Source organism: Pinus tabuliformis, chromosome 5_1, assembly GCF_031772625.1.
Source record: "Pinus tabuliformis cultivar Carrire ecotype Pingquan chromosome 5_1, CPIR1, whole genome shotgun sequence".
Taxonomy (NCBI): Eukaryota; Viridiplantae; Streptophyta; class Pinopsida; order Pinales; family Pinaceae; genus Pinus; species Pinus tabuliformis.
Window position 1 is genome coordinate 52,376,691 of NC_142305.1, and position 18,674 is coordinate 52,395,364.

Consider the following 18,674-nt stretch of genomic DNA (forward strand, 5'->3'; position numbering starts at 1 on the left):
CTGTGTCAGCCTCCTGCTGACCTGCGTCAGCCCCAGGACCCTCTGCGTCAGCCTTCTGAGGCACTACGCAGCCTCTGGGAGCCTCTACATCACTCCCTCTGCCCTCTGCGTGGATGACGCAGTCTCTCTGGGCTCTGCACTGCCTCTGCATAGCCTGCACTGGTTGTTGCTCTCGTTCTCTCTTCTTCTGCGCTGGTCTCCCAGTATTGTCCCTGCCTCTCTGCCTCGTACTCACTATCCCTCGCTGCTGATCACTTATTCAACTTTGCTTAGCAACCCCGCTCTAGCAAAATGAATGACTGATCACTCTGGTGTGTTCTCCAACTGACCCTCAAGCCTCTTCTTATACTTTTCTCATTGGTCCATCAACGGCCAAGATTAAATCTCTAATCAACGGCTAAGATTAGATTTAACTTGATCCATGACTTTTGGAACCTTCTAACCCAGTTTTATATTAATACCCATTGATATTTTATTTTTCCTAAGTTTAGACTTAGCAACTCCATTAAAAATATTAATTATTTTAATATCTCCCAAACCGAGTACAATCTTTCCAAACCATTTCTGGGTCTTGTAGATCTCATGTGCTTTAGCCTCTCCACCAATTTTCATGGCTAGAGCACATCCAATGCTACCCCAAATCAACACTCCCTCTTAGCGAGGACTGTTCTCTAAGAATACTCCACACTGAGCATCACCTTGATTATCCGGCACCGGTCCCTGTGCTGATGCTAGGCCTCCCCGCCCAACATCCTCTGCACTGTTGCATCCTGTACTGCTGCCCATGGCCCTGCCACTGCTACTATTGCATCCATACAGCAGCTCCCTCTGCATCTGTGTTGCTGCTAGTCCATCCTCCTAGCACTGCATCTGCACTTCATCCCCTCTCATCATGCTGCATCGTGCTACTGTATACTGCTACTGCACTGCAACTCAGTTACTGAGAAGTAAGTAACTGATCCACCCAACTTCTGGCATCCCTGTCAGGCTAGAAACACTCCCAATGCTGAAGCTCCTTCTGCCGCTAACAAGTGCTCCTTCTACTAACCTCTGCTTTGCTGCAACAACTCCCTGCATCTCACACCATTACACACCTCTCTGTGCCATCCTGCACTGGTGCAACACTCCCGTGCCTCTCGCACTGTTGCAGCCTGCTAGCTTTGCGTTGTCCGGGGACTCCTGCACTGTAGCACTCTCTGCCGCTTCATCTGCATTCGTCTCTACCGACATCCGTCAACCCGCTACTCCTCTTCGGGGCTCCCGTAGCAAGGTATAATCCAAGAGGTTGGCTACCTCAAGGATCCTGCCCCTCATCGCCTGTAGTCCTCCTGACTACAACTCGATGTCTCCCCACTTCTTCTTAAGTGGGACATGAGCACTCATGGCACAATCGTCATCCTCCTCGACTTCTTTCTCCGCCTTCGTTGGCATTGTCTTCGAGTCTGAAGCCTCTCCCTTAATCTTCTTGCTAGGCACTGGTTCACAAAATGACCCAGTTCCCCATAATGGAAGCACTTGACCTTGGAGAGGTCCTTCTTCTTCCTCTTCTCCTGCTTTCCTGCAAATGCTAGAGCCGCATCCTCTTCTTCCTCCTTGATCCTGACCCCTTTTCCGCTACTCCCCGCCTTGGTCAGTCATCTGATCTCTTCTTGACAAAGAGCTGCCCACAGTTCTTCCCAATCTAGAAGACTCGTCCTGCCCAATATGCTCTGGACAAATACCTCCCAATCCTCAGAAACTGCGTTCAGTGTAGTCCTCACCATCAATTCCTCATCCGGCGTGGCCCCTATGGAAGTTAGCTGGTCACGGATCTCCTTCAACTGACCGAGGAAGACATCTATCTGCTCTCCCTTCTGCATCTGGTATGCCCTTAGCTAATTCTCCAGGAGCATCTTCCTCTGCATGGAAGTATGCTGGTACAATGTCTTCAAGGCATCCCACATCTCCTTTGTCGTTTCCTTCTCGGCAATATGTGGTACCACATGATCCTTGACCCCATCAAGGATGATGCACTTTGCCTTAGCCATTGCCTCCTCGTACCTTTCATTAGCTACCGGGTCAACTGGGATAGCTATCGCTCTCGAGACGAAGCCCTTGATGCGATGCATGTCTAGAATGGACAAGATCCTGGCCTTCCAGACCACAAAGTTAGACACTCTATCTAGCCTATCCTGATCTCTCAACCCATTCACGACCATCTTGCTGCTCTTCTTTCGACTCCTTCGAGTCTCTCTACTTCCCTCTTGGAAATCCTCTGTTCGACTCCTGCTGAGTCTCTCGACTTCCCGCCTGGAAGTTCTCAATTCGACTCCCTCTGAGTCTCGATTTCCCTTCCGGAAATCCTTCTACCAATGTCAAGTTGTCCCACTCTGATCGTCTATGCAACTGCAACATTGATCCGGATTCCTTAGCTAGAAATCCGCCTCGGCAGCAACTCCCTCCACATTGGTCTTGCCCTGTTAGGTATTGTTCTGACCACAGTACCCCACCAGCTTTGCTCCGCAAACTACCCACAACCTCCTATGCCCCAGCAACAGAAGGACTAAGCCACTTGGCTCTGCGCAATCCCGGCACCGGCAAATCATCTCCCTCAGCCAACTACGTCAGCCCTTCTAGCCTCTGTGTGGCTCTGCGTGAGCCTAATCCTGCCTCCCTCAGCCTCTGCGCGGGCCTTTCTTTGGCCCAAACTGATGACGTAGTCCCTCTGCATCACTCCTTCCTTTGTCGCCTTCTGCAAGGATCAGCTCTGTCACTCGGGACAACTGAATCTGCTACAAATGCTCTGCTCGGCTGATGCCTTCAGTTTTCCTGTGATTTGCAACCACGCTCTGATACCATGTTGGAATTTCTAAGTCTAACCCATTAGAAATTCTTCCTATACTCTCTGGTTTATTTCACCTACTTGTTTAATTACTTAACAAATTATTTAACCATGTAAATACTGAAAATAAACACAAGTACAGTCTCAACATCTACAGTTCATCAACTGAAAGAAAACAAGCACACAGGTGACACCATTATTTTTGGATCAATGTCCCCGGAAAAACCCAATGCGGGAAAACTGGTGCAGTTATTCACAAGGTTATATTATTATGCAGTTTATCTGAGTACAATTGGGTGCCTAAACCGGCTCACCCGACAGCGGAAAATACGCGGCAGTAATACCTCTATATCCGGAAACAGGTATTCAGAAACCCTGTCCCACGAAACCCTCTCCAGCACAACTAAAGCTCAGATTGGCCCTTCTGGCCACTGCGTCAGCCCCAGGACCCTTTGCGTCAGCCTTCTGAGGCACTACGCAACCTCTGGGAGCCTCTGCGTCACTCCCTCTGCCCACTGCATGGATGACACAGTCTCTTTGGGCTCTACACTGCCTCTGTTGGGCTCTGCATAGCCTGGACTGGCTGCTGCTCTCGCTCTCTCTGCTTCTGTGCTAGTCTCCCAGTATTGTCCCTACCTCTCTGCCTCGTACTCACTACCCCTCGTTGCTGATCACTTATTCAACTTTGCTTAGCAACCCCGCTCTAGCAAAATGAATGACTGATCACTCTGGTGTGTTCTCCAACTGACCCTCAAGCCTTTTCTTATACTTTTCTCGTTGGTCCATCAATGGCCGAGATTAAATCTCTAATCAACGGCTAAGATTAGATTTCGCTTGATCCATGACTTTTGGAACCTTCTAAACCAGTTTTATATACCCATTAATATTTTATTTTTCCTAAGTTTAGACTTAGGAACTCCATTCAAAATATTAATTATTTTAATATCTCCCAAACTTGGTACAATCTGTCCAAACCATTTATGGGTCTTGGAGATCTCATGTGTTTTAGCCTCTCCACCAATTTTCATGGCTAGAGCACATCCGATGCTACCCCAAATCAACAAATCATAACCCGAGGAAGGCCATAAACCATGACATAAATAATAAGGACAATTGTGGAAGTGATATGCTGGAGGCCGAAATCCATCAAAAGTTTATAAGCTTGGTTGTTGACATCTCTATATTTCAGTTGCAAGATAAAATCTCATGGACTAGATTACATCAATTTCTTACCTCTTCTCACATATCATCCATATGTGAGCATCATATGTTCCCACCCCCTGCCCAAAGCATCCTCCATGTGTTTAGGTTTGCATTCGTTTTGGGACTTGCTGCATGAGTAATCATATAGGCAGGCATATTTATATTGACTTCATGACATGTTGTTTGCACTAGCTTTATGATTACACTTAATAATAACTTCATCATATACATGATAGGGTTGGATGCATTGCATGATCATTCTGCATTAGAATTAATGTCATGATATTTCTCATGGTAGATAGATGCATATTTGCCCCGTGTTTTTCATCTATCATATGTGCAAGTGACAGGTCTACGGTAACCAAGAGATTGTTGGAGTTCTCATGACCTCCCGTTCATGTAGCTTCGCCCACCTCTTCAAGAGATCACGTCCCAGTTGGAGCCAGATGTTACCCACCATTTTGTGAGTGAGATTGCTAGGAGAAATTTTTTCTCCAAGATGGTCCTCAGTCGGCATCCAACAACCCCTTGCATCCACCAACTACCTTATTGTGCCATTTCTTTTCCACTTGAGCCAGCCATGTGGTCCCTCACCCATCTGTCATAATCGTATGTTTGAGGGTGGTCCTCCCGAACCTAAAGGTATGCCTTGTCATTTGGTAATTGAGTATGGTAGTTTTCTTATCATGAACACTTATGGGCATGGATTAATGGGGGGATTCGATGGAAAGAAGGGGTTCGGTCTGTGCCCTTCTCCCCTAGCCCCCTTTGGATCTTAACCTTGCATCCTAGTCCCGTTAAATCTCTTTTATTGACCATTTGGCTTTAGGGATGGTATTTCATCGGAAAACCCGATTTTGGTTGCTTGGTCCTGCTCCTTTATTCGCTTATATTACCCTCTTTCCACTCATTATTACCCCATTAATCATTTCTCCCACCTAGGTCCACATTCCTCCACTGGGTCCACATATGGTTAGCTTGCCCCTTCCCCTTTCCCACATCTTGGGTCCACATAGGATTAGCTTGCCCCTTCCCCTTTCCCACACCTTGGGTAATGAGCTGGAATGAAGCCCGGAGGTTGATGTAGCTAAAAAGAAAGATAAAAGCATATTTGGCCACATTGAACAGGAAAATGTACCACAAAATGCAAAAGATGGTCAAGACAAACACATTTAGAACGTGGGAAAAAGCCAATACATGAGCTCTACCCCATCCTCACGATCATCACCTTATTTCCTATAGGTTCTATGAACCTCCTTCATCATATAGGAACCCATGATTGTCCCAACCCGTGGTGGGCAATGAACCTCCCTACCTTTAAGGGGTGTATTCACTGCTATATATTATACATCATGCTCTTACCCTTGACCGCCGAGAAGTTAATCAAAGAAAATAAGAAGGGTGGAAAAATCAAGGTCGGAGCACCTCACGTACCATGATTGCTCCCTCCTATGCATTATAAACCCAAGTGTGGGCTCCCTCTTATTAGCTACCCTTGTGCACCAGCGTGTGACCTAGGGCTTCCCCTTCTAATCCCCTACTTCATTCACCTATCTGTCACACGCCACCACCTTTTGAAGGATGTAACTTGAATATATTATCCCCTTTAGAAGTAGAAACCACCTAATATGATTCTTGGTTAACCCCATTTGGAGTTTAGGAGACGTTGGCACATCCCGAAGCCCATTATGGAAGGGCAGGTCATTATGAAGTCCCCACCTGTGGTCCATAATTGGTAAGCTCATTTACTCGATTCCTCTAAAGACTTGTTGTACTGGAAGTCTAGGGGAAGCATTGGATCTTATGCAGGATTGCAGATGGTCTCCATATTGGATTTGGTCTCCCTATACGGGGTCCTAATCCTCCAAAGGGCTACATTGGCACATGTAGGGTGTGCGTTCAGAGCCATGGGCCTCCACAGCAGCAGATAGCACTCCATAGATCCCCACAATCATTCAGAGATTGCTCGTGGTTCACTTATTGGACGAGGAAGATGCACCTGATCCATCATGCCCAGTTGGCCCCATATTTGCACATATTGGAAAATTGTTCTAGATAACTTGTTATTTATTTAGTCTTTAGTTAATTCAAATTAAAGGCATTGGTCTATAGTCATTTTTATCTTATGATTGTGTCTATTTATCTCAACTGACCGAGACTTATTCTAAATTCATCAAGTTGTTCATCTTTAAAATCTCCTAGAGCTCGTGTTCCATAGGCTACCCTCATCCATTCACCTTAGGGACTACCACCCTTGACTTGTGTAGGAGAGAATCTAAATGGAGTGAGTAAGGATTAAGAGTGACAGCCCTTACTCTGAGCGTTGTCGCGGTGCCAACATTTTGTGCCAAAACAGGGCGATTTCATTGAAATCGCGTTTTTAGTTGTAGTCCTCGGAGAGATCTTTCCAATGAGGTATAATGCACGTCAAACAGAGATAATATCACCAAGTTACGACCCCGGGAAGTTGGTTGCCCAACTAACCCCAACGAGGCCCATAAACTCTTGGTGTTACATCTCCTCGGGTTAGGGTTTTGGTTGTTTATGGTTTTCTCTTATTGTTCAATAATAAAAAGGCCCTTGAGCCTCATTGTAACTCAGTTCAGAAGCATGTAGCTGCCACATCTCTTCTCAGAGATAAGCTACCATCGCCCAAGCTAGTCTCATTTCCATTCTGTTTGTAAGCATATTTCAATATTTGATATTAATGAAAGGAAGTGTTATTTCTGCTGCATCTCTGTATTTATGGTTATATCTGTAATTTGTTGCATTTCTGTTTAAATTTGAATCACTCATTGGCTATCCAATACACGGAATCTCACTGACAGAGAGATGAGTGAGATATACCTCACACTATCACTGGTGATCCAATACTGATCCAACCACTGAATGCCTAGCCCCTAGCTGCCTCTGCACAATCACTACGCTGCTTTGCGTCACAACTTCTGGGAACTTCGTCACTCCTTCATGTTGATCGATTTGCCTCTAGAACTTTGACTTTCTGCCCTTTCGGTCTCACACCCGAACTTCTGGCTCTGGAACTCGATTCTCCAACAAATTTTGGATATCCTCTCAGGCTCTGTGCTGCCTCAGCATGGCCCTATGCTGCCCAGCGTGGCTCTGTGTTGCCTCTTCTGGATCTCTCTCTGCCTCCTAATGTATCCCTGGATCAAGAAATCTTCCTCCGGAAACTATCCCTGCCCCTCACTGCAAGAAATCATCCCGATCACTTCTTCGGCAACTGTTGTGCTGCTCTCTTGAGAAAATCGATCTCTGATCTCTCACTCGATGTTTTTTCCAAACACCCATCAAGCCTCTTCTTATAATCCTCTTGTTGATCAATCAACGGCCCATATTAGATTCTAATCAATGGCTCAAATCATTTTGACTTGATCATCGTCTTCTAGAAGTTTCACCCCTAATTTAATTAATACGGTTTAATTATTTTAATTTCCTAAGTTTAGACTTAGGCACCCATTAAAAATAATGGACTCACTTGGTAGTCCGAAATGTTGGGTACAAAAAACTCTGTAACAGGTCATTCCTACTCTTCTAAAACTATCCTCACCTGTATGGATTCATTATTTAACAAAATAATTAATTATTTTAATGAAATTGTCTCTGGGTGGAATTTCCCAAAACGATTTCTAGGTATTCTGGAATACCTGTGTCATAGCCTCCCTGCAAATTTTGAGGCTTAGATCACATCTGATGCTACCAGAAATCAACACTACTTGGGAAGCCCTAATTGAAATAGTGTGTTCCATCTATCCCTATTCCATACTTACCACTTTCCATCTTAAATTATAAGCCCTATATTCGACCTCCATTCTTCGGGTTCAACTAACCCTTGGTTCTCTGAGATTTGGCACCGATACATCCTCATACCTGGGTAGGGCCCAAAACTTGGCCCTGGGAGGTTGATGCAGCTAAAAGAAAAAGAAAAAGCATATAATACCCACAAACAAACAAAAGAAAGTATACTAAAATGCAAAAGATGGTTCGGGCATGCACATTAGCACGTGGGCAAAAGCCTAGCATGAGCTCTACCTCACCCCTTATGGCCATCACTCAGTTGTTGAGCACCATATTGCTCCTATACATCATGAAAGGAACCCTTGCATGTCCCAACCCTTGATGGGCAATAGATTGACTCATCATTAAGGGGTCGTACAACTGCTATACATTATACAAAGCAAACTTTAACCCTCTGAGTTGGGAACAGTAATACAAATAAAAATCAAGAAAAAGTAAATGACACACAATAGGGGTGGAAAAACAAAGGCCAATTCGGTAACCCATCCATCCACAATTGCTCTCTCCTCACATCCATACACTCAAGATGTGGATCCCCATCATGCTGGTCCCTTTGACCATGGCACTTGGCCATGAAGTCTTCTCCCCTCCATTACCATCATTATTCACATGACACCCATTGATTGAAGGGTAGACTAAGCAAATGTCACTTCCCCTTTGGGGTTGGAAACACCTAATAGTGTTATACTTTAACCACTCCTACCTACAGAGGTAACACCATTGCGAGTTCAAAGCCCCAAATTTGGAAGGGAATCCTTGTTTGGAGTGTCAAATAGCCCATTACTTTCAAGCTTAGTCCACTTAGATGCAAAAATGAGTATTGTATGATGGTTTGTTGATTTCACTAGACTTTGTGATGTGATTGTTAGGTGGTTCCACAGTCAGAACTTGACCACTTTAACTAGCAACAGGATTCCAGAGAAGCATATTGAGACCCATAGGTGAGGCGTTAAGAGCCTTAGGACTCCAAGCAGTGGCAGAGCATCATATACACCCTTCGGCACCTCCAACACCCACATCGTTTTGTCACATTTCCCTACATTTGATGACTTTTGGAATGATGCACCTAGACCCAGCATGCCCCCAGCCGACCTTAGCACTTCGTGAGGGACGACAGTTGATCCAATGATCCGGATTTAAACATGAACGCAACTAATTACAGAGATAACCATAAACACAGAGATGCAGTAGAAATAATACTTCATTTCATTAATGTAAAATACTGAAATATGCTTACAAACAACAATGGAAATAAACCAACTAGGGCGATGGTAGCTTATCTCTGAGAAGAGATGTGGCGGCTACATGCCTCTGAACTGTGTTACAATGAGGCTCGAAGGCCTATTTATTGTTGAAAAACAATGTAAAACCCTAAACATCCAAAAACCTAACCCTAGAAGATGAAACGCCAAACTGTGGGCCCCGTTTGGGTAAATTGGTGCATCAACTTCCCAGGGTCGTAACTTTGGCATATGATCTCCGTTTGACGCGCACAATATCTCGTTAGAAAGATCTATTCAAGAACTACAACTTTGGTAAGAGCAACATTGGTCCAGGTCCATGGACCAATGTTGCTCCCAGTTTTCCCAAAAAATGTCGTTTAGGGCCTCAAAACGGCTCCGGAAGTTTAGGACCCGAAAAACTGCTAAAAATAGTAAACTGTGCTACAATTAAGGAAACTGAAAAGCTGAAAGAAACAATGGTGGGGGTCCAAGTGGACTTGGCAGGTGGCCACCAATATCCACCTGGATCATTCCCACCCCTTAGGAAGCAATGGTCCCCATTGCGTTGAGTTCCTCCACGAGATGAGGAAACTTCTGCTGAACTTGGTCCCTGGTGAGCCACTTGCCCTGGTGAAGGAGTTGGCCTGCTTTGACAACTCGATACAGTTGGATATTCTGTTGGCAAGTGTGCTTGATCTGTGTGTCCATGATCTGATCAATTGCAGTTTGTTCCATGCAATCTGGATTTAACTCTGTGGGTGTGAGTTGTTCTACAATGTCGGATGTGTCTAGTAATGGTGGAAAGTATGGCCGAAGGCGGTCCACATTGAACACTGGGTGCAGGCCAAGGAATGGGGGAATGCTAAGCTCAAATGCATTGTCTCCCACAGCTTTGGTAATGGTGTAAGGACCATATCGGAGTGGTCTGAGTTTCCGATAGGCTCTGGTAAGGCGTTCCTTTTACAAATGCAACTAGACTTTGTCGCCCACCTGAAACTTGTGTGGCACCCAATGTTGATCATGTCGCTGCTTGTACTTGGCATTTGATTTCTCCAGAATGTCATGGACCTGCTAGCGAATATGTTGTATGTGCTCAATGAAGTTGGTTTCCTTATCTGTTTCAGATTGGACATGAGCCAAATCTGCGTGAGTAGCTACAAATGGCATGGCCACATCAATGGGACATAGTGGCTGGAATCCCAAGCCCACCTAAAAAGGGTTGTGGCCAGTCGAGTTGTGAAAAGCCCGGTTGTAGCTGTGTTGAACATAGGGGAGGCTCTCGTCCCATGTGCATAGATGCTTTGAATTTTACATGCGCAGAATGTGTACGATCATCCTGTTGACAACCTTTGTCTAGCCATCAGTTTGAGGATGGAAGGTTGTGGACTTAGTGAGTTTGGTGTCCAGCATCGACCAGAGACTGGACCAAAATGTACTGAGGAACCTGTTGTCCCGATCTGAGATGATAAACTGTGGGATCCCAAAGTGTACCCACACTCATTCAAAGAAGAGTTTAGCAATGGTTTCTGCTGTGATATTCTTCTTGCAGACTGCCATAATGGCCATCTTCAAGAACCTGTCGACGACCACAAAAACACAATCGTTTAAATGCTTAGTGGAAGGAAGGCCTGACATGTAATCCATTGAGATGGATTCCCAAGGTCGACTAGGGGTAGGCAGCGGGGTATAGAGGCCTTGCTTCTTGATGGTCGGTTTGGCAATGGCGCAGGCAGTGCATGATCTAATGTACTTCTCGACATCCTCTCGAAGATTCGGCCAATAGAAATACTTCTACAGTACTGCCACCATTTTCTCGACCCCGAAATGCCTAGCAGCCCGACTGTAGTGTGCTTCCTGAATCATCTTGGCACGCTCGCTTGAAGGAACACAAAGGTGACCCAGGTGGCATAACAGGGCATCCTAGAGGTGAAAATCTGGAACATGCTGACCCTCCAAGAGTGTCTGGTATGTGTGGCCGAATTCTGGGTCGCTTTTGTAGAGAAGTGGCCAATCAGAAGTCCCGTGCCCACAAGAGTTGAGCACGGTGGTTGACGCCATGATCGGTGGTCGACTGAGGCAATCTGCAACATTATTGGTGCTGCCCTTCTTATACTTGATATTCAAATGGAACTGTTGCAGGTATGTGGACCACTTCTGATGGCGATCATTTTGCAATTTCCCTTGGGTTTGTATGAACTGCAGGGGTCGGTGGTCTGTGTGGATGACCGTTTCCTTCCCCAAAATGTAATGCTTCCATTGTCGGCAGGCCTGCACAATGGAATACATCTCTTTGTCATAAGTGGGATACTTCCGGACTGTGTCTGAAAGTGTCTCACTGTGATATGCCACTGGATGCCCGTGTTGAGTAAGGACTGCCCCAATAGCATAGTCAGAGGCATCTGTCTCGACCTCAAATGGTTGTTGCAAGTCTGGTAATGCGAGCACTGGTGCCGTGCAAAGGCGATCTTTCAACTCTGTGAATGCCTTCTGTTGAGATTCAAACCAAAAGAATTTTGATTTCGCTCCTCCCTTGGTGACTTGACTCAAGGGCCAAGTGATATGAGAAAATCCCAACACGAACCTGCAGTAGAAGTTGACAAGACCTAGAAAGTTGCGGAGCTCTGTCAGAGTAGTTGGAGATGGCCAATCCCAAATGACTTTGATCTTGGCTGGATCCACATGCACCCGCTGCTCATCAATAATGTATCCCAGATATTGAACCTGGGTCATGCCAAAAGTGCATTTCTCCAAATTGGCACATAACTTGTGTTGCCGCAGTGTTTGGAGAACCTGTCGGATGTGGTGGAGGTGCTCTTCCCAACTCTGGTTGAAGGTCAGGATGTCATCCAAGTATACCACTACAAATGAGTTGGTGAATGGCCGCAAGATGTCATCCATTAGTCTCATGAAGGTTGCAGGAGCATTCGTCAATCCGAAAGGCATAACCAACCATTCAAAAAGGCCCTCCTTGGCTTTGAAGGCAGTCTTCCACACATCGGAAGGTTCGATTGGTACCTGGTGATATCCTGACTTCAAATCGATCTTGCTAAAATATTTTGCCCCCTTCAGTTGGTCCAGGAGGTCATCAATCCGTGGGATCGGGTACCTATTATGGACAGCGACCTTGTTCAGCGTCCGATAATCAATACAGAGTCTCCAAGTCCCATCCTTCTTCTGTACCAACACGATCGGGCTCCCACAGGGCGATGAACTCGGACGGATGTGACCTTTCTGCAGCAGCTCCTGAATCTGCCTCTTGATTTCATCGTTCTCCAGAACGGAGTGCCGATAGATTGGTCCATTGGGCAGCGGCGCACCTGGGGTCAGATCGATGGAGTGCTTGACCTGACAGTGTAGAGGAACCCCTGCGGGGGAGGTGAAGATGTCCTCGTACTCCTCCACGACCTTGTCCATTTGTAGTTGTCGTGCGGAGGGGCCCTGTCTGGAGGTCGTGGCCACCGTCTTCTTCTTTCCTTGAGGGCGTATCATTAGGAAAACAAATTTCCCGGTTTTGGAAATGAGCTTACTGCATTGTTTTGCAGTAACCAAAGAGATGGCGGTAGGCGATGCTACCTCCGATATCCTGTACAACTTATTTCCCAAAGTAACAATAACAGCACGAGGCCTTGATTCATACACAGCATGTCGCTTCCACAAGTATGGTTGTCCTAATAATACATCACAAACTTCAAGGGGAGCAATGTCACACAATACCTCATCCATGAAGGGCTTGACGTTGTATGGAAGGCGACAGTGCTGGCTCACGCGAAGATCCCGTCCTTGGTGAAGCCACCCTATGGTGTACGGTTGTGGATGTGCTATGGTCGGTAAGGCCAGCCGCTTCACGACCTCTGCCGAAATGAGGTTCTTTTGGCTCCCGCTGTCGACAATGAACTGTAGCAGGGAGCCCTTTACCTACATCTGGGAGTGGAAGAGACGCTCCTCCTCCTCTAGATCTTCGGTTACTCCTATATCTTCGTGGTGGCAACGGTGGCGTTAGGCTCTGCATCGATAATCTGCTTCCCTTTGTCATTCTCCTTGTCGGGTTCTGACTCAGAGTCGGAACATGCATCTGATTCTGAAACATTTAACTCGGCCACCAGTGACTGCTTGGCCCGACACTCACTTGTGTTGTGAGTGGAGCTCTTATGGAACTCACACCACTTTCCCGTGTCCTTTTTCGGCTTCGCGGCACTATTCTTTGCTTGCAGCTTTGGCAGGTTGTCTTGGGCCGCCTCGCCTTGTCTTTGTCCTTTGTTCTGTGGTTTGGGGGCACCTTTCCCTTGCTTCAGATTCGTAGATCCAAAGTCTCGCTTCTTCTGTTTAGCCTTTTGCTCAACCTTGAGGACATATCGGTATGCCGTGCCGAGCGAGGGGATGTTCAGGAATTTTATTTCGTCCTAGATGTACTTGTGCAGGCAGCCGCGATATTTGAGTACCAAATGCTGCTCTGAATCCTTGATACCCAACTTTGTGCGAAGGGTATGGAAAATATTGGTAAACTCCGGCACGACTAGGTCCCTCCCCTGCCGCAGCGTGGTCCACTTTATGTATTGATTCTCATAGCTTTCGACAGGGTAGTACTGCTCCTTGATGGCATCCCAGAATGAATCCCAAGTGGGTGCGGCTGAAAATAGTGAGCTTGTACTTTCATCCTTCTGCTCGCAGTAGGTTTCCCACCAGTCCTTGACATGGGGGGCTGCTTTGAGAAGAGCGAAAATAATCTTTTCCCGACTGGAAAAATCATGAACAAAAAAATAACCCTCTAGCAGATTTAACCATTTATTGACGGCATCTACGTCTATCTGACCCTCGAATATGGGGATTTCAAAATTAACTTGTACCTTAAATGGTGTGGCGTTTCCAGAGTAGTTGTTGGAAGCCGATGCGTCGCCCCTGGGTAGCCGCTGAAGGATCTGGGCAAAGTTGTCCATCATCGCGTTCCTTTGTCGCTCAAGGGCTTCTTCAAGCAAGATTTTGATAGGATCTCCTGCCCCCTCGTCTTTCTTTTCATCCGCCATGGGAGGCCGTCGGGATTTGCGAGGCTGGTCTTGCAAAGGTTCGACCAGTTCAAGCCCTGACTCCTTATATCCCGACCTCGTTGGGGACATGCAAAGAAAAACACAGAAAAATAAAACAAGTAGACCGCTCTGATACCACTGATCCGGATTTAAACAGGAACGCAACAACAGAGATAACCATAAACATAGAGATGCAGCGGAAATAATACGTCATTTCATTAATGTAAAATACTGAAATATGCTTACAAACAACAATGGAAATAAACCAGCTAGGGCGATGGTAGCTTATCTCTGAGAAGAGATGTGGCGGCTACATGCCTCTGAACTGTGTTACAATGAGGCTCGAAGGCCTATTTATTGTTGAGAAACAATGGAAAACCCTAAACATCCAAAAACCTAACCCTAGAAGATGAAACGCCAAATTGTGGGCCCCGTTTGGGTAAATTGGTGCATCAACTTCCCGGGGTCGTAACTTTGGCATATGATCTCCATTTGACGTGCACAATATCTCGTTAGAAAGATCTATCCAAGAACTACAACTTTGGTAAGAGCAACATCAATCCATGGACCCATGTTGCTTCCAATTTTCCCAAAAAACGTCATTTAGGGCATCAAAACGGCTCCGGAAGTTCAGGACCCGAAAAAATACTAAAAATAGTAAAATGTGTTACAATTAAGGAAACTGAAAAGCTGAAAGAAACAATGGTGGGGGTCCAAGTGGACTTGGCAGGTGGCCACCAATATCCACCTAGATCATCCAAGGCCCAAACAATGATGGTCTCACCCCGTGAGACATGGGAGGGCTAGCACCACCTTGGAAGCCCTCAACATTGGAGCAGAGACAGGAACTTTGGCCATTTGGAGACCCATGAGACCACCTTTGGTGCCCCAAGATGGAAATTGGGATCCACGAAGGAGTATTGATAGAGACCTAAGGGCCAACCCCTAGGAGGTGATTTTAGAAGGCTTCTACACTCAACTTGGAACTAGGAAGCCTCAATACAGGCCCTAGAATTGATCATGCATGGATGACATCAACAATAAATGCCCTACGACTCACATTTGTGGGCAAATTATTTTGTTTTTGTCTAAGCTAGTAGGTCATCTTGTAACCTAACTTGTCATTGTGGCATAATTTTTTTTTTCCTTTAGGTTAAAAATTTTAGTCCTCATATAAGTAGAGAGGATTCATTTGTAATTCATCACACACACTTGAGTATTTCAACCTCTTGTGATTTCGGCCTTCTTGTCTTGTGGAATAATTCAGATCTATTAATGCATTTTGACATTTGGAACTGATTTGTTTGTCTTTGGAGCTAATGTCTTGGATCAATGGATGGATAGTTTATGCTTGTTATCTTGTAAGTGAACAATTTATTGGATAAATCTTTTCTTTATGTCTAATGTATGGAATGTTTAGAATCTACAGATTTTCTATTTTGCCCTAAGTTATTGGAAATTTATTTGATGGAATCTAAATGCCATGATTGCATACATTACTCATGAATGGCATGTGAAGGATAATCCTAGTGGTGAACTTTAATTAGCTCTCCCATAAGGCTCCTTGATTCATTGCATAGGTAATTGCTAGGGCATTAATTATCCTTCCTCCTTAGAAAGATTTAGCTATCCATTCAAATCATAGACTCTATTCTCCCAAGGAATAAGGCACAGCCCTATTTTGTTGGTGATCAAACTTTATTTCATCCATAATTTTTCCTTTCTTTCCCTTAACCTAATTTGGCCATTTTAAGGCCAAGATCTCAAAGTAGGGCTTAGTGTGAATTCCTAGGCAAGGGAGAATTTTCAGTTTGGAAAGTCTAAATGCCAAGGGTATAATTGGTTGCCTCAAAATCAACCCTCTTGGTAGGCATTCACTTCAATTTTGTCCATAAGCTTTCTAGTCTTAGTTGTTTTCCCTACAGTAAACCCTAGCTTGGTGTTGCTTCAACTTAAGGGCTTGTTTCAGGGTTACATGTGTCTTTATCTTGTTGAAAATCATTGTTGGAAACCCCTTCATAGTATCTTGACCTTGGGCCTTCCCAACTCTCAACCAATTAATCAAACAATAGGTCATAGATCGACATTCTTAGGCATCTCCAAGGAAAGTGAATTGCCCTTACCATTGATTGAGACCTTGCGCTTAAGTTGAGCCATTCCTTTGGAGGCCTCTCGGTCATCCCATACCATATACCTAGAATACCTATTAGGTGACCTATTCACATACAGGGACACCTCCCATCAGTGAAAATCCGTAAAGAACAGGGGGTTTTGGCTGTGGTGACAGTGGGCCACTACTCCATTGTTGTCCCTTGGTTTAATATTAGCCTTGTAGGGTACCCCTCCCCAAGGCCTACTAGATTTTGCACTGACATGCCTTGTGGTTTCTGTTGTTCTGGTTAACAGTTCATAGAGTCTAGACAGTTCTGTTTAGATGGTTTTTGAAAATCCTGTTGGAAAATTTCAAGTGATGTAATATTTTTTGGAAAAATCCTGTGAAGGATGGTGACCTTTTACAATATGCGGAGGAGCTGAAAAAGGCAAGCTTTGCAAACAATGTCTTTCTGTTTGAAATGTTCAAAGAGAGCTACTTTCTTTGCTTATTCTTCGAAATGTTTTATGCATATGCAAAATGTAATTTCCGTTCATCTTGAACAGAAATTGTGATTTTTCCCAAGGCAAAATACAGTCCAGTCAGAGGATCAACTACTCAATGGGTCCCTGCAAGTGATGTGAACAATATAGTAAATTCCAGAAAGACAGGCCATCTCATAGAGCTGTCCTGCAGGATGCTACTAGTAAGAACTGTTATTCTAGATCAGCCAAATTGCGAGATCTATATTCATGAGATGAACTCAATATTTTTGTGCTGCAGAAAATATGTTTACTTCAGAAAAATTATAGAGACCAACCTGTGGACATCGCAAAATGGAAAGTTTGACAAATATGTTTTTTGGAAGGCTGGCAAGTTCAGGTAACAAGTGATTATCAAGGTCACCCCAGATTACAGTGACAGGAATATTGACAGGAACTCCAGGTTCTTTTTTATTCCAATATCCCCTGAATGCTGCTCGGTAGTAGTTAAGTCCTCCAGTAAGTGAGCCAGGTACTGACCATGCTTGGACATATCTGATTTCACATGAGAAAAACAGTTACAAAAACACATAAACAACTACATTCCTACTGAGTTACATTTATGTGAAAGTAAATAGGAATAAAAATTAAATTGCTAATCATTTTATTGGTTAGGTATCCAAAGTAGATCCTATCCCACATATGCATAAGGAAATATTTTTTCAGGAAGTTTGTAGAGTAGCTTCACATGAAAGAAAATGTCATGGTGCACTAGTGTGGATAGGACTGAGCTAGCCTTGGATTGCCATAAATCCCAGGAAAAAGGCAATGTAGCTTAATCCTAATGAGCTCTCAAAGCTTTTACAGCAAGAAATCCCACAACAAACTCGGGCGAAAGTATTTCCTACCACAGCTGTTAAACTTCTTATTTTCTCAAATTCCATTTTTATAACCTCATGATTCTAATTAAATTACAGTCGGAGCAATTTCCATCCATTTCTCACCAATTGTTAGATATGTCATGCATCTTGACAGGTGCATCTACTTGCAACATGAAAAAGAAAAAAATTATGTTTTTGCCTGATCCTCTGTCCATCAACTTGTTCACTTCATCCACAACCTTCTGAATTGATAATTTAGTATTTGACATTTGAGCCTATGGTTACTGATCAATAATATTGTGAGAATGTCACCTGATCACCAAGCTCGAGTTGATGTTTACTGAGTAAGCAAAAAACATCTGAAACCCCCCACCATCTTGGAAAAAGATTCTTGAGATGGCCATATAACTTATAGAAGTGAAAATTTTAATGCAATGTATAAAATAATTATAACTTGCACACTTTCATCTCTTGAAAAAAGGTAACATTTGGCTATGTTACCCACCAAAATGGGTAACCCTATAAGAGAAAACTTTTCTCCTATTCTTGACAAACAGCCAGTTAGCCATGCAACTAACAGCCCCTAATATCTACCACAGGCTGATAATATGCAATATATCTCCGCCACTTGCATCAGCCATTTGCTTCTCACCCATCTGGCATGACAACATGGATGAAGATAGGTTTCCACTCAAAAGGTACTTTGGTCATTTTGCAATCAGGTGCTTATGCTTGTTTGTCTTTGGGCATTTGGTATGGATTATGGGGTGATCTGGAAGAAGGATGGGCATTGATCATGATCTTGTTCTCTCACATTAAATGGGGGGTTAATCTCCGATCCTAGTCAAGTGGGATCTCCCTTAATGGCACAATTGGTATAGGGGGGGGCACTACTTGGGAAGCCCATATTGAGATAGCATAGTTCAATCTATCCCTATGTCATACTTAACACTTCCCATATCACATTATAATCCCTTATCTCACTTCCATTCTTCGGATTCAATTGACCATTACTTCTTTTGAATTTGGCACCCATTTGTCCACATACTTGGGTAGGGCCTAGAAACTCTACCCTACGAGGAGGATGCAGCGAAAAAAAAACAAAAAGAGCATATCATGGCCACAGCAAAATTAA

General features: G+C 44.5%; 1 protein-coding gene across 3 annotated transcripts in view; it reads right to left on the reverse strand.

Annotated features, from left to right (window-relative positions):
* The window catches only part of LOC149163415 (uncharacterized), a 344,148-nt gene that overhangs the window by 167,641 nt on the left and 157,833 nt on the right, over window positions 1-18,674 (reverse strand). For all 3 annotated transcript variants that reach the window (XM_089430741.1, XM_089430740.1, XM_089430739.1), the window contains one exon: window positions 16,997-17,213. In XM_089430741.1, coding sequence (XP_089286867.1) covers window positions 16,997-17,213 — 217 coding nt within the window. The remainder of the gene's footprint in view (window positions 1-16,996; window positions 17,214-18,674) is intronic.